The sequence below is a fragment of the Montipora capricornis genome, chromosome 10 (assembly GCF_036669925.1).
Source record: "Montipora capricornis isolate CH-2021 chromosome 10, ASM3666992v2, whole genome shotgun sequence".
Classification (NCBI taxonomy): Eukaryota; Metazoa; Cnidaria; class Anthozoa; order Scleractinia; family Acroporidae; genus Montipora; species Montipora capricornis.
In genome coordinates this window covers 17,383,626-17,405,513 of record NC_090892.1, presented here as the reverse complement: position 1 = coordinate 17,405,513, position 21,888 = coordinate 17,383,626, and the positions used below count along the sequence as shown (strand labels likewise).

The following is a 21,888-nucleotide window of genomic DNA, read 5'->3' as shown; positions in this document are numbered from 1 at the left end:
CTCCTGCAAACAATACGCGCTAATTACTGTAAAAATGCGAAGTACCAACCATTAGAAGAACCGTAATTAGTAAGTGTTCTGCTATTAATTTGAGATTTTGTGACATTTGTGACACACATGACATGTAGTAACCATTCCTTCGTGGGAGTTTTTTAGCGCCTGTCAGAAGTGCACATGACTCAGAGATTGAAACGATTGCTTCACTTGAATATTTACTAAAATGCCACAGACGTTCACCAGGATAGAATATGGGGAAGAGAAATACTATCTCTTGGCGGATCTATTTGAGGGAGGTGAAGGCGGATTCAATCTGACGATTTGCAACGGGAGGCAACTTTGGCGCGAAACTGGTAAGAACCATAAGAAAATCAAAATGTACTTTGATAAAAGAACATTACATTATCCTTTTTGAATGTGGAATCATATTTTTTGGTAGCTCATGATGGAGTTGATCAATTTGACTCGTGCACAAACGAACGAACAGTAACAACGAGAAAGAAACAGGCAAACTTTCAAAGTCAAGTCAAGTCAAGTCAGTTTTTATTTTAACTCACGCAGATCTAAAAACAAGGTAATCACAACAACAACTGTGCAAACAAATCCTGGCTGTGCAAATCGGATAGCTCTAAATAAGCTTTATAAGGACCTATAGATCTGAATTGAATAAACCTTTGCTCAATTTGTATACTGTATGACTTGTCATTTTGCAGTGTCTTCATCAGTGGTGCAATCAATGGCCAAAGCTGCAGATATGAGTGTTTCTGAATTTGCTGCACAGACAGGCAGAGCATTGACAGGGCAGACCACACGACAGGATAACTTTGTTTACCAAACAAAGCTTAGGGGAACAGATTTACAGGTTGAATCTTAAGTTATTATTGTTATCTCCTAAGAATTCAACGTAACTGACTGACTGGTGTCTCACACTTGCAGTCTGCAGGCCGCAGACCATAGACTGACCCTAACTCACAGTTATTGAAACCTAACCATTTTAAAATGGGTGCTTCGACTTAATGGGAACCTCCAAGAAAACAAAGAAAATAACTTTAATTAAAGGTCGAGAAATGAAGGCCAAAATCAGCAATTTTTCCAACATTGTTTTTGGAAAACCTAACATACATGTAAGTAAAGTTAAGTTTGTGGGGTTATTTATTCTCGTTTTCTGGCTTTTGCGAGAAAATTGCAGTCGAAGTTGGGCTTTTCCCACTTTTTTGGCCTTTTCAGTACTGGCTCAAAAACAATCAGCTGCCTGCTGAGAGAAACAAGTGCTGCTGTCAATATTTTCTTCGTTGTTTTGCTGTTTCTTTATGGACTTAATATTCACAACAAAAATCAGTCAAAGCACTGCTTCTATTTGGGGCGCTCTCACATGTCTACTCAATACTCACATGTCATAAGCTGTACTGCAAAAATGGCCACTGACTCTTCTGTTCTGAGCTGCAGTGCTGATGGCCCAAAAGCAGACTAAAAACAATTTTGTAGGTGGAAAAACGATGGATATGCCAGAAAAAAGTTAAAACCGTTAATTGTCCATTGTCTAAATTGTAAATAAAAAATGCTTATTTTTTGCCTTGAGTTCCCCTTTAAACCACAAAACATAATGTTAACAATATACATCGTTCCCAATTTCCAATGAAAGTTAGCCTGACCGCGCGCCATTTTCAACCAAGCTCTTATATTTCGACCGCGTGCCATTTTCAACGGAAGAGCCTGCTTGCGGGCTAAATGAAAGTGTTTGTATCTGAAATGAATGATTTTCAACAACGCTCGTTTTGGTTTTCAAATTTCCCAGGCACCGCCATCTTGAATAATTGAGTTGGTCTTGGTTTCCCTATTGTTTCAACAATAGGGCAACCACAAAACATGACAATTATTCAAGATGACTGTGCCCGGGAAATTTGAAAGTGAAAATAATTGATTATGAAATTCATTTTTTGCGATACAAACACGTTTTTAAAGAAACTTGTGGATAAAATTTGATTGCAACTCTTTTGTTCCGTTATTATTACCGGGTATCATTCATTAGTCAGAGTGGAGGTTCCCTGTAAATACTGTTTATCGGTGCTATTTGTAAGCAATCTATGGTCTGCAGTCTGTAGTTACTGTATACACTGTACATGTACACCTCTGACTGAGTGACCAGTAGATTGAAAGACCAGTGGAGGGAGTGGGAGGAGAGGAGGGGAGGGTGACCGAGCACTAGTCAGATAGATTGACCCACCCTGTGATTATTCAATCCAATAGTATGGCTGTGCTTGATGTAATTTCCTTTCAAAGGACAATCCTTCAATGACAAGTATTCTTTTTTTTTTTTTTTTTCAGTTTTCTTGGAAGAAAAATATTGGAGATGGAGTTAAGGTACGTACAATAAACTGGCTGTCTGATTTTGTCATTTACATGTAGTTGGACAAAATTTATGACAGCTAGTGCAGTAGGCAAATGATCTAATTTAAAGCAGTGTGTTTCATCCAAAAAAAAAATTGGTTTAACTTCCTTTTTTAGTTTCAGCTGGGGTCATTAATATTGGCTGAAGTTGACAACTGTGTCCCTATCACGATAGGCGTTTTTGACCTTGCAGTTGATCAGATGTCACAGCTTAAGGTAAGTACAGTATGATGCTGCTGAAATATTATTTATACCAATGCCAAATAAAATTAAGCTTGTACATGATTGTATTTCTTGAAATGAGTTGCTGTTGTTGCTTTAGGAAGAAATTACATCTCTAATGTCAGAAAATGCCAGGCTTTCTTCAGAAAGGGAAGAAGCCCTTAAGGTTTGTTTAATTTGGTTGTTTATTCACTGTAGTGACTTTTAGAGGCTAATGAGCTTTTTTAGAATAAATTTCTCACAATTTAGGCCTTCATATGATATTTATTGTTGATGTGAAAAAATATAATAGTTATCATGCCAAAAGAACGTGGTCACCTCCACTGGTTTCAATAATATTATTAGTACCGAAAGCTGAGAAAAAAGTGTCCAATACTTCACTAAGAGGAGTTAGTTACTCTTTTCCCTAAATTGAAAACATTGTTAAAGATAGCTTCTTTCAAACCTAAGATAAAATTCATTTTGAGAATGAGCACATACAAAAGTCGGCCTGAATCAATTTGGATTGCTTATTTGGATTGAGCGAAAAACAGTTTTGTGAATCAAAACTATTGGATGTTTGCCCTGATTTCACCAAGGTTAGCTTAAAGATTAGGGCTATGATAATGGTGATTTCTTAAACCCTTATCCTTTTTTACATGATCCAAGGTATTAAAGCAATCTGAGTTAATCCGGTCTGACTTTTGTCATGGCTTTTAGCCTGCGACCATGCTCTCCGTTGGGGTCTCGCACAAGCTTTTCGGGTGCAAGCGGTGGATCGCGTGTGGATAGCGAAGCTAGCCACAAGAGGTTTGGGGTGAGGTTTGCCCCCACCCCAAACCTCTCGCGGCTCGCTTCGTTATTCGCTGTGAGACCCTAATGGAGAGCTTGCTCGCAGGCTACATGCCTTTTTAACAACGACACCATGAAGTTTGTTTAAATGTGATCATCAATTTTGCTTTTAAGATGTGGTTTTGGCGGCGCCCGTTTAAGAGTGGCATGCCCCCATCGGTCACCCCTAGAGAAAGGGCCCCTTAGGCTTTTTGCTGGATCGCAAAAGCGGATCATGAGTGACTGCATCTCATTTCATAGTAAACAATTGGTGGTGCATCATGCTAAGTAATAAATCGTCTTTAAAATTACATGTATATGAAATTTGCTGTTAGCCATCTGAGCATCAGTCTTAGTCAGCTTGATAGTTGAGTTGCAGCTTGGTAGAGAGGTGTGCGAGGTTGCTATTGATGTAATTACAACCTTTACCTTTTCCCTTTTCTTCAGCTACATTGTATCCACCTTCCAAAAAGCCGTCCCAGGAATATTAAGTAGCTGCTGCTACCTCTACTCTAAGCTGGATTGGTCTTGCCTTCGAAAACTCTTGAATTTTAGGAAACTAAGGTCCAAATTGCCTCTGGATTTTACTTGAACCATAAAAAAAATTTGTTTTTCCCATTTTTGTCTCTGTGACAATGACCTGCTCTGAGGGACGGTACTAAGATCTTATAGCGTCATGATGTAGCCCTGAATTGACAGAGAAAATACCCTATCTGTTTGCTCCTTCTTTCAAAAAAGCCGTATTATGTTTAGTCCTTCAACGCACTCTGTAATGTTATTTGAAGTGACTGCATGATTATTTTCAGCTTTTGAATGAATGTGTGACAGCAAAAGAGCATATGGAAACAGATTTATTTGAAAAGGTTTGTTGGTTTCATCAGCTACATGTGTATGTACATGCAGCTGTAAATTTGTTTGTTCAGACTGTGAACAATTGACTATTGGTATTTACACATCATCCTTGCTTCAAATTAGACAGAAAATAAAGATTACTTTGAAAATTAGAAAATCAGTCAAGAAGCTGTCATTGTACATTGTACCAGTATTCAATTTTGTACATGTATATTTTTAATACCTGGCAAAATCATTTGACAAAATTCTTTTTTTTTTGTCATAGTTTGCTGCAGTTCTTAACGAGAAAAAAGCCAAGATCAGACAACTAAAGGAAGCAGGTGCATACAAAATAAAACCACTACCTACATTTAGGCAGAATAGTTAACTGTCGATTAAGCACAGGGAACCCAAACTCATAAATTGAATGCTCAGTCAACGTAATGATTTGCATTTTACAGTAAATGGCAGACGAAAATAAAAAAAATTAACTTACTTTTATTTCACCTTGTGTCCTTGTGTCGATCATTTTGAGGTGTTCTGGGCTACAAATTGTTACGTTGACTGAGCATTCGATTTATGAGTTTGGGTGGCCTGTGGTGAAACTTGGTCGATTTTTCATTTAAATTCACGGGCTACTTTCAATTGATAGAAAAATTATCTGAATGCCAAAAAACCTGCCACTGAACATAAACCTTGGGTTCACCAAGCTTTGTTCATGAAAGAGTAAAGAAACAAACTTACATGTATCTCCAAAATGCAAGAAAAGCAAATCAAAGTGACCCAAATTTGAAACTTTCTGGGTGGAGCATGCCCTTGGATCCCTCTAGGAGCACCTTCAGCACTTTTCGTCCCTTCTGCACCACCTTCTTAATTTTTTTCTTTTTTATTCAAAGAAAAAGAAAAACTTTTGCAAAGTATAATGACTTTTTCTGCTTTGAAGTTGATCCTTATTTCCTTATTTACATTTGTGTACATGTATTTTTCAATGTAGGCAACATGTGGTTTTATTAAGTGACTCATATTAGATGCCAAAACTAATTATTGTTTACTAGTTTTTTAAATCACAAATTGGCCATAGTAAAGATAACAGAAAGGCTGTCAGGGCTTGAAATTGTGACTCACTGGTCGCCAATGCGACCAAAAACTGAGTGCTGGCGACTAGATTTTCAAAACTGGTCGTCAACTGGCGAATCACGTTTTGTCTGATGACTAAGGATAAACAGTAGACAGCTTTTGTATTTGAATCTTTATTGTGATGAAATCGTTCGGAACTGGTAGCTAGAACACGACTCACCTTTCTTTCCCCACTAAAATAATGTATAAATACATTGTACTACAAGAAAATCGGTTTCTCACATTGTTAATTAATAGCACAAAACGTACTTTGGTCACCCCGTTCACTAGGCGCCATATTGTTTTAGCGGCTTCATGGGATCGTGGGCGCACTTAAAACACCATATGCTTCAAATGCTTCTTGCCGGTTAGTTACGTGAATTTTTGCGCCCGGAAGACGAAGATTCAGCAAGAAGGTTAATTGAAAATTTAAATCCATCGTCAGTTGTGATAGCTGAAAACGTAGATTTAGCCAAATTACCGAAGGACCTCCTCGGAACTACTGTAGCTTGATATTGATAATATATTGATAATGAACCTGGACATCCCATAATGAGTTTGAAACTTGTATGGAACCTTCAAAAAGCAACCTGTACCCTTAACGTAAAGAGAGTTGGAGAACTTGACCCCTCTGTTAGAAAGCGAACACCTGCAAAATTGATTGCACAAGGTGATTAATAAATGGAGATAAATATCGGTAGGAAAGTACGTTAAGAAACCAAGTTCCTCTGATTTTAGAGGCTACTACCGGTCGGAGACTGGTACGAGCATTGTGGTTGTGTGGGGGCCTAGGCCAAGCAATTGTAGTATTGCGTTTAGAGCCTATTTGCGATAAAGGTAAGTTGCTTTCCGCGCAAGCTGCAGGAGAACAACTACGTTTTGAAGAGGTGAAAAGCAAGGATAAAGGATCCATGTTTGCCTTGCTATGGAAAACACGGACTGTGCTTCGCTCCATTTCAAATAACCTTAAAGTACACCATTACCAAACTATTGAAGGACGAAGCCGAAAACAACATTGGCTTTTAATTAGTGGTCTTTCTCTTGCTGTTTTTTTTTTTTTTGCTATTTAATAATTATTTTGACTTTTCATGCATGCAAAGTAACATTTAAAATCCTGTTATGACGTAAGTCATATATATTAATAACTTGGCGACCAAATTTTTCCCATTAGTCGCCAGCACCTGAGAAAAAAGTTTATTCCTGTTATAATCATCACTGTCTTCGTCATCATCATCTTTATCATTGTTAGGCTTTTCAAAAGTGTTATCCTTCCTCTTTTAACTCCCAACCTTTAGACCTTATCTCTTTGAAACCCCTATAAACGTTATTAAAAGTTTTCTGTCCTAAATATATAGAAATCATGGGTCCCTCAGTATAAAGGTATGTTCTGCTCCTTAGATAAGCTGGGGACAACAAAGTGATTATATTAAGGCAACCGGGTCGGCTGCATACAGTTGTAACATGGAGTCATACAATGACTAAATTTTGCTCTCACTTGTAGTTCATGAAACGGCAATGGCAGCTGCCGCTGACGCTGTGAAAGGTATACTGTACACATTTAATAGATATCAAAACTGAGTTATTTTGCTGCTTTGTACATGTACTTTTGTTGGTTAAAAACGATCTTGAGTTTGTGGTTTTAGCTAAGAAACCCTCAGATTCAAGCAAAAGCCAGGACAAAGGCAAGTCCAGTTGGGCATCAAAGAGGTAAAATAGACATGTACATTATGTAATATAATTATAAACATTGCAAACCCTGGTTCTTCCATTCCTAGGAAGAGTTTGAACAGAGCATGAGGCTCAGGCATCAGACTGGTTCAAGGTTGTGAGCTTCTAATCTGGCCAGACTCACACGCTAGCTCTTGATAATTATTATTATTATTCATTCAAAATATTTCCCCGTTTCTGATTGGTTAAAACCACACGCATAATTCACCATAACAAGCTGCTGTTCACCAAATTTGGAAAGAAACTTCGTCATATTGAATCAATGACGTCAAAAGTGCAGCCCGCTGCAGATTATTGAACCAATGACGTCAAAATGACGTCAAAAGTGCAGCCCGCTGCAAATTATTGAATCGTTGACCGAAAAAAGCTGGAGACGAGATTGTGTTATTTTTGTTGAGCAGAAAAATGGCTGCGAGTAGGTTTAGAAGTTTGAGCGAATAAAATATTTTGAATGAATAATAAAGCAATTATTGAATTCGGCTTTCGTAGAATATGAAGAATTTTGCAGATCTCGGAGGATGTTATCCACCTCGGCCTTCCGCCTTGGTGAATAACACCCTCCTCGACCTGCAGAATCCTTCATATCCTACTCAGCCTCATTCAATAATAATATTGCTAATTATTAACCCATTGACTCCAGGGGGTGAAACGTAATAGATTTTACTCATCAATGGGGGATGGTTTGGGAGTCAATGGGTTAACAAATTTCCTACATCCTCTCAAAAACTCAAAATGTAACAAGGAATTTTAATAAAATAAACTAACTTTTATATAGCATAATTAAGTAAAGTACGATCGTCCGGGTACTGTAAGTCCTGAGAAGGACCGTTTGAGATGACATTGACTGACATTTTGACGTCCTGAGCGGAAGCCATCTTCAGAGTCTGAAGTGATTTGTGTAACGTCAGTGGATACTATGAGAACTCCAGTCGTACATGTCATTGGTCAACTTATTCATGATCGACTCGCAGTTGAGTCTAGATGTACCGGTAATTGGCTGGGAAGACTAAACAGTGATTGGTGCTTTTTGAGCCGTCTATAGGTCTAAGGTCTGTACATGTATCGAATAAATCGGGCAGTACTGTGATAGAGTAAATCAGTGTTTTGTTTGTCAGTTAATGTCGTCGATGAGTCGTTTGTAGGGTGCAGGAAGTTGTAGGCATCGGTTTAGTGGTTTGTTTGTAAACCAGCTTTCCAGTACGATCCATTGGTAGTAGTTAGTGCTGTAGGTAACACATGTACATTGTAGCAGAGTCCCAGTCGATTCTGTGGTTTGTCTGTATATGGTGTTCAGCAGTGTCGACATGGTTGATGTCACCGTTCCTCGTCGCTCGTCTGTGGTCTGTGTTCAGTCAGTGTAGTGTTCAAATTTCTGCCGGTCTCGCTGATATAAGTGGCCTGGCCGGTGAGACCGGTAGAAATTTGAACACTAGACCGACTGAATAGTCAGTAATAGTCATGCAGCTTCCAGAAAGAGGCAACAGTGTCATTAACAGCAAAAAGGACAGCTTTTTATATGTTTATACGCTGAAAATTAACAATTTGTAAGTTATCATTTCGTCCTAATGATCCATTCATTTATTCATTTATTTTATCAATCATATACATGTAAGAGTTATAGAGTTATGAAACTAGCATAGGGAACAATTTGTAAGTACGATTTTCAGTATTGATTTTCATTTCCAGGTCCACATAGCTTTCAGCTGCCAGACTTTTAACCGGCTAAAAATATGTAATGTAATGTAATGTAATGTAATGTAATGTCATTGGTTTGAAAGAATCTGTTTTTAATCTGACTTAGTACTGATTATTGACTATTGTTGATTATTGACCAAGCGTGGGGTCAAGATGGCTGGTTAGTGGCCACGTTCTTTTTTTGCGTGTTTATTGAGGTCCATAACCACGCAAAAAAAAGAACTTTGCGAATATTAGCCATCTTGACCGAACAAACTTGGTCAATAAAGCGTTTATTATATGGGATAAAATACCAAAAAAAAAAGATCTTTGATCTTGCTGGACCAAGCGAGGAATCCCGAGCGGGCAGTATAGCTCCATCTTGCCTGCTCGAGTAGCCAATCACAGCGCGGGATTTGTTTCATCTTTCTCTCTCACGGAGCTAGTCCCTTTGAGGTTGGTTCACTTTTACGATAATATTTCAATTTAAGAGAAAAATAGCCGACTCTTTTTGTCATCTGATTTTACTTACTGAAACCACTGATTCAGGATTCCAAGGAGCTAGTAGCGATTTAAGCAGCAGAGTTAGGGTTAGCGATTTTCATGAGAGCGATATTCACTGTTCATAAAAAAAAAAAAAAAGTCTTTTAACATTTGCCAACCACAGAACAAAAGAACCTTTGTTTCGACAGCCAATAGATCTCTGATACGTTACATAACGGTGAGTATCGCTATTCAAGCCCCAACGGCCGAACTGCGTTTTGGCTTCCATCAATCAAACCTCCGACGCCCAGCCGAGAGTTGACACGAAACCACGGATGCCGAAATCAATGAGCATCTCTGGTTTCCGCGGTACATTTGTAGATTCGAACTCGACGCCAATCATGGCAAGCGATGGAATCTGTACGAATCTTTTTTACTGAAGAACCTCTAAAAGTATATCATAATGGTATTCGAGCTGTGAACTAAACAAAAACTCCAATTCACTTTCAGGATGCGAAGTCGATTTCCCGGCTTTGGTCGGAAATTTGATTGATGGGAGGCAAAATTCCGCAGAATCATGGAAATTGTAGTAAATGATGGAAAGATGCAGTGTATTAACCAATTTTACTGTGTGCCTTAGGTCAGATGATACAGATGATGATACCGATGATGATAATACTGATGATGATAATACACAAGCAAGAGATGTAGATGTAGGTACTTAATAGTGAGCGGACAGTGATGAACAGTGGATTGATTTGTATGACAGACAAACAGCATTTGTGACGTTTTTTTTAAAATACAGCTTGTCGCATTAGAAGATGGTTCGTTTTGTGGTATTGCTAGTATTAACGAATAATATTATTTTTACAGCGACCATTATATTGCATACAATGCAGTTTACTATTTTAACGTTTTATCTTTTCCTTCTATAGACACGAAACAAACAAGAAGGAAGGAAGGAGAAGGAACCTAAAACTACGGCGTTCAGTCCGTCCCTTTTGCCTGAGGAAGAAGATGAAGAAATTGAACTGACAGTTAAAAGGTTTGTTTAGCCACCTCCATTTTGTTGAAAAGCTGTTAGCCCTTTAAACCGTGAATGGCCCCCTATTGACAAGTAAAATCGTCTGGCGTTAGACAGAGTAAAATCTATAAGCGGCACTATTGGGATTTGAGGGTTAAATATGCCTGTAAGCATCGTGCCATTTCGTTCGTGGCACTCAGTTCAAGCATGCGCAGTATGGAGAAAGTAAGGTCGAGCGAAGTCAGGTGACGAAAAAGGGTCTTTTCGTATCCGTTTTCGATGATTAGATGTGAACGGTCGAAAACGCTGTGTAAACGCCAGTCTGGACGGAAAACGTTTTATGCTTTTTCAAGAAAACGAAAACGACAGTTTTCCAAAACGCATTACTATTACGGAGCGGTGCCTAGGTTGCCTATTAAGAGAAACGAACGAATTTCGGGAACGAGTCGGCAGCATCTCTAATAAACGCGAACATTTTCGTAATGGGTTCTATGATGCTCCCAGTGCCGCCTGAGGTGAATTCAATTTTCATAGTTGCCTTAAGTCTACGCAACCGTGACAACTTAGCAAATTTATGCTTCGTTTATAGACGCCGCCGAAGAGAACCAAAGCCGAGAAAATCGCCAGCGGCCAAACTTGTTTTGCCCAAAGTTACCCCCGTTAGAAAGACACCAAGCACTTCTTCAGGGGAAAGGTAAGGGATGGTTACTTTTGTGGAAAAAAATTCAATCTTTCAATCTTTTGTCTGTTCATAAATCTGCGACTAGTCTTTTACCAACAGCAGGCTGACACATTTTCAAATTTTTGAACTTGAATTTCGCCTTTTACCTGTACAATGTAGGTTTCCTATACTCAGTAGTTTGTAAAAGCAGCAGTAGTAGCTTGAACAAACGACCAAGTTGTGAGTAGCTTGGGCGTATTCGTCAGTCGAAAAGTTTTGAAAACACGAAACGCAAAACATTTTTTGATGTAAAATGAGAACTTGACTCATAACTCCTTGTCTAGCTGACTCGGTTGTGGTCGTGTCGTGGACATAAGGAGAAATAAGTCGGGTGTGTTAACTATTCCTCAACTTTGTGGTGCGACGAGCAGTCATGATGGCTATTCTTTATCGTCCTGTCTGTTATTGTGCATGGCTCCCGATTGTTAGTCCAACTAACAGCGTTTCAGTGTTATCAGATCGCTGGCAGATACAAAATTTATTCCTCATAATTTATCTCTTTGATTTTTTAATTTTTTAGTGTAACTCCAGTTCGACCGCGTCGACAAGCCTCTGACAAGTCTCCTCCTGATGCTGACGACCTGATGGCTGAGATGTAAATGTGAATCCTTTGTTTGAGTTTTTGGGAAATATTCAATGAAATGAAATCGCCAGAACTATGACAGAGAAGCCTTCGGTTGCACCTCGCCTTCTTCGTGAGGGAAGGGCTATCAGCCGACCGAGAAAATATCCCTCTAGGCAGGTAGGATTAGTCACTTGCGCAACTTGTAGAGCTTACGAAGTCCAGCTACAAAGTGTACTCGCACTATTTTCTGAGTTCCCTTCGAAAAACATTTATTATTAAATTTTCAACCTCGGATATTGCGTTTCTAACGTTTCTAGATTGGCTCACTCAATCTCCGTTAGCAGCTCGTATACCGTATGACCTAATATGGAAACGGATTTTGTCAAGTGTTGCCAAGCTGGAAACTGAATTGGCTTTTATGTCCAAGTGACCATGCGTTCAGAATTTAGGGAAATTTTAATAAAACAATTATTCCATTCGTGCTTGTTGGATATTAGACTGGTTCAGGATAGCCAACTCGGTGCGGCTATTTACCATCTCATTTCCAAGGAGGGCTCATAGGTTGATTATGATAATTTTATCTTCACTTCAAATGCGAGATCTCGACAATTTCAGTCCTAGAAGCTTAACTGGACGATTGCCACCTGTACCTATATTATTGCTGAACTCCCACTTGTCTCCAATAGCTCATTGAGATGGTATCCGCATTTGTAACAGGAAGATGATAGATTAAATTCACATTGGGAGAACTCGGATTTTTCCGAGTATCCTTGACTCACCATCGGAAAAAAAATCATCTTTTCATACAGTTTTGTAATTTCTAGGAAGAAACAGAGAGTCATGGGGAGTTTTATTTTGGCAATTGTTGACTTTGTAAAAGAAGGGTAGTCAATCCCGTTGCATTATTTCCTCGGGGGTATCGCACTACAGTTTTTTTCTAATTAGCACAGGATGTAAAATGATATTGGTTCAAGAAAGATTGGGCTGTACGTCTAGACACCACATCATGATCAGATCCAGTTTGTGATGACCTCGGTCCGAATTTCTTCTTGAAGGGTGAAACGTTGCACGAGGCTGCAGCTGTGGTCGGTTGTGTACTAAGTGATTAACTCCTCGAGTAGTATTTTTTTCGAAGACCATTTGAATCTATCTATTGCTTAACGACAAACCAAGGTTTTTAAATTGCACGCTAATAGATTTTGGAAAGTCGCCTGATCGACTTTTTTCAGGACATAGTTACTCTAAGCAAAGAGTAAAGAGCTCTTTACACTATAATTTTGGTTTGTAATTAATGAACTCTTAAAGTTAATGCGGCCCTGAACAGGATTCGATCGTAGTAAGTGTGCGTTGGGGCGTTACCACACCAACTTAGTTGTGAATGTTACAATCTTACTTCTAAGGAAATATTTTTCAGGCATGTTCCACTCGTTGAATAAAGTCAAGTAAAACCCTTACCTGTTGTTTTACTTTGCGCAGTAAAAACTATCTTTCTGGTGGTTGGACTAGTGAAGGCCTAAAATCGTATTATTATAATCATCATCATCATTTTTATTAGAAAGTGCAAGGTGTACGAAATTAAGTTAACTTTCGATGCTGGTTTGTGCTTGTTTCTTGACTGTTTTCAACCTACAGTAGTTAACCGGAGTTAAAGGCATCTCATTCTGAGTTACAATCTGTGTAGAATTTCGTTTTCTGTGTAGGAAATGGGCAATAGAATTACGAAGCGGTGATTTCATTGGCTAAAAGCAATGCACTACACCTCTTTCATCAATACATCTGACCTCACTCTGTGACAAAACAAGTGCAACAATAACAAAACAACACAGACGTGAATTAGAAGATTTGCACTAGCGAGAGGCTTCAAACATCCTCATGTCTTATAGAATTCGATGAAAGTCCGAATTTATAACATGCAGTGGAGCAACCAAAGCGATGGGTGCTATGTTGGGGTTTCATTGTGGCACATTTAGTTTCGTTTGCTGATTCAGAAACCCAAAGCCCATAGACCTTTTTGCAGATACGGCGGCCATTTTGATTTCTATTGTTTCAAATAGCTATTATGGGATGCCCAGGGGGCAAATACATATTAATTTTCCCCCTGAGCATCCCATAATGTATACTGAAACAATAGAAATCAAAATGGCCGCCGTATCTGCAAAAAAGTCTATGTTCTACGTGATATGGCAAATGACGCAAGTACAATGAAACTAAAACGTGAGAATGCTGGATTCAGCCTTCTGGAAATGTTATGAGTAAGACACTTACTCTAATCTTGCCTGTTGACAACAGGCAAAACCTCTAGCAGCAGTATGTTGGAAATGGCTGAAATTTATTAGTTTCTTTCCGAGCATCATCCGCCGATGTCATTTTTTTTTCTTTCAATTAATTGTTAGTTTCACGATCTTCATGCTGGACGACAATGGCCGCATTATTCACGACACTGTTAATTTCGAACCTTTGCAGCAGGATACCGGTTTCCACTTACCCACGTTTAATACAAGAATGGGTTTTACAATTTTTCTTTTTCGCTACACTAGTGTTTCACACTCCCTTGCCTCACTGCTTTCACTTGAAAGCAGTTTATCTGATGTCATGCTACGTACTATATCCCTGTAAAATCTTAAATAGACAACGCTGCATCCGGTTGATCCACGTCATTTCCGATCCAACGCAGCGCGCGTAGCTACCCTGGACCGCTTTACCTAGTTGTCGCCTAAAACCCTCCTTCGTTTGATAAAGCACTCTGTCTCAAATTGACTTTCTAAAACATATTTTGTAAAGTTTTGACATTCACGCAAATTATGCACGCTCTTTATGCTTCGCGTTACCAGTAAAAGAACTTTTGGACACGCTGCGCTGTAGGCGTGATGAACCGCCAAAGGCCAATCGGCCATTTAAGATTTTGAAATGTATCCAAGAGCGACTCTAAGCTTTGCTTTTAAAATTTCCTTTTTAGTGTCGTCGTAATGTAGTGACGCTTAGTGTATCTAATAGTAAAGGGAATGCTTATTCCTGATTCTATGGATGCCCTTTCGCAATATTTCACAATGGTCGCCTCTGTGTGATTAGGATGATGTTTGTGTTTCTACATTTTTTGAAAAATTACAAAGATCAGTTTTTTATGACGTTTTTCTCCGGACCAAAGGGAAACTTCGTAATGTCTTCACTTCCCGTCTCCATAACAACTAAAATATTATGTTCCCTGTACCCCCCGGCTCCAGGCTCTCCCTCAGGAATTGTTACCATGGGCTCCATGGAGACCACCATGTTGGGCTGCAGGACTGTTTCTACATCTTCTCGGATTTCCAACCCAGCTTCTCGACCGTAATAGTGACAGAGCACGCCAAACGAATGCCCGTAACCAAAGGTACGGTACTTTAATAAGTTGTGCTGCAGGAAGAGTTCGTTGAGCTCTTTTGCGATCTCGCTGCAGCGCACGCCTGGTTTGATTAGTTCCAGGCCCCGTCGGTGAACCTTGCAGTTGACTTCCCAAATTTCCATGTGGCGGTCCGTGGGCACGTGATCATAAAACAATGTGCGCTCAAGTGCTGTATAGTACCTAAGGAAACGACAACAAATCATTGAACTGTTAAAGTTGCCCTACAAATACCACTGGACTCATCATCAAAAACTGGTCTATCCCGAGGTCGCGAAGAAGCCCGTTCTCTCTATACTGCACTTAGAGTTCATGACTTGGATCGTACATCTCACCAGAAACCCATAAGGGTTGAAACGTGTAACGGCCCCTTGTTTTCTGGGAAACAAGCTTCTGAATATTCAATTTGCTAAGTACCATATTTGGAACAACAAAAGCGAGGGGTTTCCAAATATGGTACTTAGCACTGAAACATTCAACCAATCAGTTCGCACTGAATATTCGGAAGCTGTGAACGCGCGTTACACGTTTCAACCCTTATGGGTTTCTGATCTCACTTATTTCTCTACTGAGTTATCCTTTTCTCAGATAATTTATATTTAGATCGGCTTCTCCCGCCACATATCGGCAACTTAGCCAATCAATAGGGAGCTTAAGGAGACTCGAAAGGGTTTCACCACTTAGAAGACACTCTCTTTAGATCGAATGACGCTGTATCACGTAACAGCAATTTCATAGTACCATATGAAACACCGATTATTTCCAAACAAGATGTGATCGTTATTGTGATGTAATAAGTTACCTTGGCAACGGGAAAGCCAAGCAAAAACACCCTATATTTTGGATTTAGTTGCTCATCTCCAAAACGAACTCGCTAACCCCCTTTTTTTATTGCTGAAAAGTGATTAGAAGGCCACGATGAAAAATTTGGCAAAGTTAAAAAAACGCCTGTCTAGCGGTTCAGGCTCATCCTTTGAAAAATCACAGAATTAAAGGGGCCGTGTCATGGATTGTTAGTAAAAATCTGGAAAGCAAAGGAGACCTTTTTACCGATGGCAAACGAATATTAATGGCCAAAGTTTCTTCAAAACGGCTATTTTAGCTCACAGAAACCATTCTTAAGTGTTTTTAGCTACGCGTAGCCAAAATTAAAGTGAAAGCCAACTTGAAAACGTCTGGCCGACGTTTTCAAAAGCTCCTCTTGCATCTTAGATGAACTCCCTAATAACTGAGTGTGGCTCATATTTCTTTTAAAATTTAATCGATTTTTATCCCACTGCGGTGATCCAGAAGCAATTTAAGAATGAAATGGTCACTGAAAATTGATTTAGTAATTTTATGTTCGAAAAAAAAGGGGATAATTCCCATGATACTACCCCTTTAAGGTGGCTCAGAATCCGCTAGACATAATTTTTTTAAATTTTGCAGAAAGTTTCATCTTGCCCTTCTGATTACTTTTCAGAAATAAAAAAAATGGGATTCACCGAGTTCGTTCTTGAGATATGAGCAACTAAAGACAAAATATAGGGTGTTTTTACAGGGTTTGCCCGTTGCCGCGGTGACACAATAATGACTGTATCTTGTTCAGCAATAATTCGTGTTTCATTTGGTACCACAATATTGCTAATACATCATACAACGTTGTGGTGCCGATCCTTCTAATAAGAGCGTCATTTGGAAGCGTTGAAACTGGTTTGAGCCACCTTAAGCACGAGACATTCTTGAGCCACGGAAGGAATCCGGAAGTGAATATTTCGCATGCCTGGACAAAAGTATCTCCCATATTTTCAAACTAATCGTCTCTACCAAGAAAAAAAAAGTTACTTAGCAATATAAACATGGCAGTGCCAAGAAAAGTTAAAAACGAAAATAGTTCCCTTCCAGTTAATGTTCGTGGCTCAAAAAGCTCTCACTGATTACTTCACAAATGCAGAAGTTACCTTCCAGGTTACCAGCCAGGTTCCTGACTGCTCCAAATGGCCAAAAAATACCGCTTTCTCGAAATACACCGATCAGGCATTCTTTTGGGATTATCACTGACAGGCTGTAAAATCGTATCCAGGCTAATGCGAGTGTTGGTTCTTAAAACAACTCCACAAAAACTGTCCCGTTTTTTTAGGGTCCCATTTTACTTATACTTTAAATTCTTTAGTTGCAAAGGCTGATGGGAAAATGACGGGGCGTTGGGCTTTTGGAACTAATGTAAGTTGTATTTTGGCTTGAAACCGAGTCAGTCAAATGAAATTATCTCTGAGACGAAAAAAAAAAAAAAAAAGCAAACAAGATCCATGTTTATAATCACCAAGTAAGCGTTTAACGCAGTGAGATACAGATCCTTTTCTTTTGCACAATTTTTGTGAGCAGGGATGGTGCAGTGATGACAGCACTCGTCTCCCACCAGTGTCGCCTGAGTTCATTTCCCAAACTTGGCGTCACATATGGCTTGAGTTTGTTGGTTCTCTACTCTGCTCCGAGAGGGTATTCTCCGGGTACTGCTCCGGTTTTCCCCTCTCCACAAAAATCAAGCTTTGATTTGCTGTTGGTTGATTTGATTTGATATCTGTGCATGTAGTGTCCCCAATTAGTGTCTCACGACCTTCATGTTAGCTACCTAGAGCTAGAGGACACCGGCCGCATTAGAGCGAGTTTCAATCGAGTGTCGTAAAACCAAAACCAAAGTAATTACTTTGGCCAATCAAAAAGAACGGAGACAATCTAGTAAACCAATCAAAACTCGAGGTAATTACACGTAGCCGACACAAAGCGCGGGAAAATGTGCACGCGCGAGCCACGAATTGGTTTTCGTTTCACTTCTGATTGGTTGAACAAATTGCGCGAAAACTCTGAACCAATCACTGAGTGAAGTAATGCAAAACCAAAGCAATTCGCTAATTCCTTTCGACACTCAAGTGAAAACCGCACTACACTTGAAACTTAAATAAAGTTTATTATTGTTATTCCTGTCATTTGCTTCGAATTGAGGATGACAAATATCAACTTAAAAACAAAAGGCTTTTACCAGTTTCAATAACGCAAGAGTATCTGTTTAAGAGACCTTACCCCGCTATCATAGGAAAGCAATTAAGACTGATAATGTCTCCTTTTTGTATCCTGCGTGTGGTTACTGGATTATGGCCCCCGTCCGTGTTAACTCCAGTTTGGAACCAAGTCCATGCTGGAAAAATACGGAAAACAAATTGACTTACGTTGAATGCAACTGTGATGCAACTATGGAAAGTGAGCTCGACGCAACCACCTGCAATTGTGGAAGGTGAAATGCTACAGACTACAATGATATATGAAAGACGTGTATTTGAATTGAGGAAAGAAGCACGTCAACCCTTTCATTCCCAACATCTGAATGTCAATTCTCCTTACTGACTGAAGTACATTACGTTTTACGTCAGTTATGGGAACTTCATGATATATCTAAGAAAAAAAAAACCCTAGTGATAAATTGTTTTGTTCTCGTCAACAGTCTGCTTAACAATGTATTGAGCCCGTGTGGAAAAAAAAATATCATTCACAGTGACTTTTGGGAGTCAAACGGTTAAGATCTTTTATCATCAAAGTCATGAACGCTACTTGAGCACTAACGAAAGCGAAGCCCAAAAATTTCAATCTTTCCTTCCGAATTTGCAGATTAACTCGGACAACTGCGGTCTGGTGTCAGGGAAGGGTAAATGGTGAACCAATCAGTGCATAGAATACAGGGTCCGAAATAAACTTTTTTTTTTATGTGGGCGCCAACTGGCGACTAAATAAAAAGTTTCAGTCGCCAGATGGCAAATTGTAGTCGCCAAAAATTTTCGCCTGAAAAGGCACGTTTTGAACTTCTGTATGGATACCAGAAAGCAACGACCGCGTGGTCTTGTGTATGTGTCAAGCATTAGTTTTCGCTTTCGAAAGCAGACACTTTGGAGAGAAAATGTATCCGACCTCGAATGTAATATAGAAATCCATCTACCCCTTAGTTGAAAGTTTCAGCCACAGAAACACCATTCACGTTCTGTCGCACACAAGCCGCCATGTTGTTACCGTGCTATATTCCTCGCACCAGTCCCTTGAATCTCTTTACTGAGTCATTATTTTTTCGCCCGAAATACTTATTCTATGAGAAACCGCCAAAAAAGTGTCGGCTTGCGACGTTGTGGAGGTAGTTAAAGGGAAAACTCCTTTCGTTTTTATTTTAAAAACATCGGCAGGATAAAAAGTAAGACACCTGTTGGCAAACCGCTCTGAACTTAATAGTAGGTCGCCCACTGGCGACCAGTTGTGAAATTCTGGTCGCCAGTACTCAGTTTTTAGTCGCATTTCCGACCAGGAAGGCGCAATTTCGGACCCTGCAATAGGAATGTAAGATCGGTACAGTGGCATGGGGAAAATACTTGCCTTCAAACAATGCGTTTCGGGCTCGATTTCCGAACTCATCGTCATGAGTGGGGTGAGCTCTTTACTCTTCTGAGGGGTTTTTCATTGAGTAGTCAAACTTTTCCATTCCATCAAAAACCAAACTTACCACCACATTACGACCTAGATAAAAATTGCACCAGAGAACAAAGAATCGTCCACTTACTGTCTCTTATTTCAGTGTGTGGATACGTAGCTGCAATTTCTCTCACCATCACATCGGTGGATGCCAAAGCAACTTCGTATTCGGCTGTGTCCTCTTTGATTGCTTTGACTACAGCTTCACCTCCAAGATCAGCGATTCGTGCGCCATTTCTAATAAGATCTATCTCTTCCTGGGACTTGAGCATTCTCATTCTCATTGTGGCCTGACCGACGTCGACAAAATTTGCGTTCGGCAAGGCGTCGCTAAACTTTCGATGGTTGTCGAGGGAAACAAAGTCAAATTCAAAACCAACGTTTTTAGCATCTCCTACCTTGAGGAAAAAAAACAGCGTCATTTAAAATTAGTACCGCCATGCAGCTTCTGTTAAACTCAATTGCGATTTCGCTCTGTTAAATTTCTCGCAAATCCTATTGGCTTTAAATTAGCCGGAACTAAATGAGATACCGGGAACGAAATATTTAAGCTTTTAAGGGTAAGAACAATAGCTTCGACTTAAATGGATCTGCCAGGATTTTAAGTTTGAATTGCAGATCAGTGGTAACCCCGCTGACCATTTACTTGACGAGACTGAAAGGTGGGTGTTGACCAAAGCAAAGCTTTATAGGCTAAACGTATGGTCTTCTTTCATGACGAAATTAAAATGCCTAAAATCAAGAATAACGTTCGTGTAATTATCATTACACAAAATAGACACGTTGATTTTCTATGGTTACTGAACAATTGAATTACACAAACCAATGTTTTCACTGCGTAAAAGTAGTTATCTCTTTGCCAATCGGTGTAAACTACGTTGTCTCCAAATGTACGGCGCCAGGGTTGACCGTAATCAATACCTGAGAGAAATAAGTACGGTACAAGTCAATTGCAGTACTGAGGAATTGCTGCGGCGCCCATTTGCGCGATAATGCATTGAGTTATGAAGGTTCTCAGTTGCAATTGGGAGTGGGTTCGAATCCCGATGAAGCCGCCTGAATTTTTCAAGTGTCTATAAGAGACATTAGGGAGCTTACGAAACGACGACGCTACAAAAGGTTTAGTGAGCAAAAACAATGGCTCTGCAAGTTCTGCACGTGCGTTTTACATTTGGTACATTCCTAAATGACGGCGTGAAATGACCAAATTCAAGGTTCTGTGGAGGACGTTAGCACATGACGATGACTCTACGCTTCCAACCCACTCATACTAGTTTAATTCGTCGAAAGTTACTACACATTTTTAACGCGAAACGACATAAAATAGCTTCGCAGTGATATGAATAACGCGCACTTGTATTTTTAAATGAAGTCCTCGCAGCAGTCGTCGTCCTCGTTTCGTAAGCTCCCTAATGGCTTTAATAGACCATTTTCGAATTCTCACGGCTGGACAGGATCTAGCATGAAATGGAGTCTCATGCGGGAAAATTAATTTGTTTGTTAAAAGATTTGCCCGCATTAGCCTCCATTTCATGCTAGATCCAGTCCAGCCGTGAGAATTCGAAAACGGTCTATTGTCCAGACAATAGGCCACTTCGGAAAATACCATAATACTTAATACTCATCGTTTCCAGTTTCTCTTGGGACTTACAATGGTCCCAAGAGAAAACAAAAACAATGCTTATGCAAAATTTGGGCGGATAAACAAAGAGTATTATGGTATTTTCCAAAGTGGCCTATTGCGAGGATCACTTCTCCCTCATGGTACATTGTCTTCGTCTGTCAAATCAAAATTAACCGTATTTTGAGCTAAATATTAATGCGTATAACGTTTTCGGCAGACGCTTCTTCATCAATGAGGAATTAGGTTACATAAATACGTGTTTATCTTTTAATTGAAATCTAGTTTTGCTCGTGTACCTTGAGGTACTTAGGCTTAGACGTTCGCTTAGTTTTGGCTGTAACGTCAGTCACATCTTGTAAGAAAATTTCTTATCAGGAATACACCCCTTTCAATCCAATTTCCTGACGTTGTGTAATTCTTAAGGGACCAAATCACTTTCAATACCCCAGATTATTTGTCAATAGCTTGTAAAACGGCAAACGAAATTTTACCTGTAAGGAATTTAATTGATCTTCTATAGCTGATGATGGCGGAGGTAAAAAAAAAAAAGAAAACTTTCAAACGAATGGCATCATGTAAGAGGTTTAGGCAAAGGATTTCGGTATCTTAAGGACGGTGCCTACTAATTCAAAGGTATTTTTGCCCCGGTTTATGATTATGCGGGAGTTGTAGACCTTAACAAGTGTTATTGAAATCGGAAAAAAAAAATGGGGGTAACCACGCATTTTTCAAAGATAATTCATGAACAATATTTGTAAAAACTTTAAAATACAAAGCCATGAATGGCGTTCTTTCTCAAATTGAAGCTTAACTATCTCTGAAAAATGCATGGTTGCCCCCA

General features: G+C 39.4%; 2 protein-coding genes across 3 annotated transcripts in view; one reads left to right on the top strand and one right to left on the bottom strand.

Moving 5' to 3' along the window:
• The first annotated feature begins 153 nt into the window (after nucleotides 1-153).
• LOC138019072 (DNA repair protein XRCC4-like) lies at nucleotides 154-13,013 on the top strand. The gene is made up of 13 exons (XM_068865726.1): nucleotides 154-350; nucleotides 711-859; nucleotides 2,323-2,358; nucleotides 2,503-2,601; nucleotides 2,708-2,773; nucleotides 4,224-4,280; nucleotides 4,535-4,589; nucleotides 6,866-6,907; nucleotides 7,008-7,071; nucleotides 9,890-9,962; nucleotides 10,185-10,294; nucleotides 10,863-10,967; nucleotides 11,515-13,013. Exons 1-13 carry the CDS (start codon nucleotides 221-223, stop codon nucleotides 11,591-11,593), a joined length of 1,065 nt encoding a protein of 354 aa, XP_068721827.1. The 5' UTR covers nucleotides 154-220; the 3' UTR covers nucleotides 11,594-13,013.
• A 1,020-nt stretch (nucleotides 13,014-14,033) lies between these two features.
• The window catches only part of LOC138019179 (creatinase-like), a 23,828-nt gene continuing 15,973 nt past the window's right edge, over nucleotides 14,034-21,888 (bottom strand). For both annotated transcript variants that reach the window (XM_068865875.1, XM_068865876.1), the window contains 4 exons: nucleotides 20,247-20,344; nucleotides 19,512-19,821; nucleotides 17,996-18,110; nucleotides 14,034-15,118 (listed from right to left, as the gene is read on the bottom strand). In XM_068865875.1, the coding sequence (XP_068721976.1) occupies nucleotides 14,671-15,118; nucleotides 17,996-18,110; nucleotides 19,512-19,821; nucleotides 20,247-20,344 (971 nt within the window). In that variant the 3' untranslated portion in view covers nucleotides 14,034-14,670. The remainder of the gene's footprint in view (nucleotides 15,119-17,995; nucleotides 18,111-19,511; nucleotides 19,822-20,246; nucleotides 20,345-21,888) is intronic.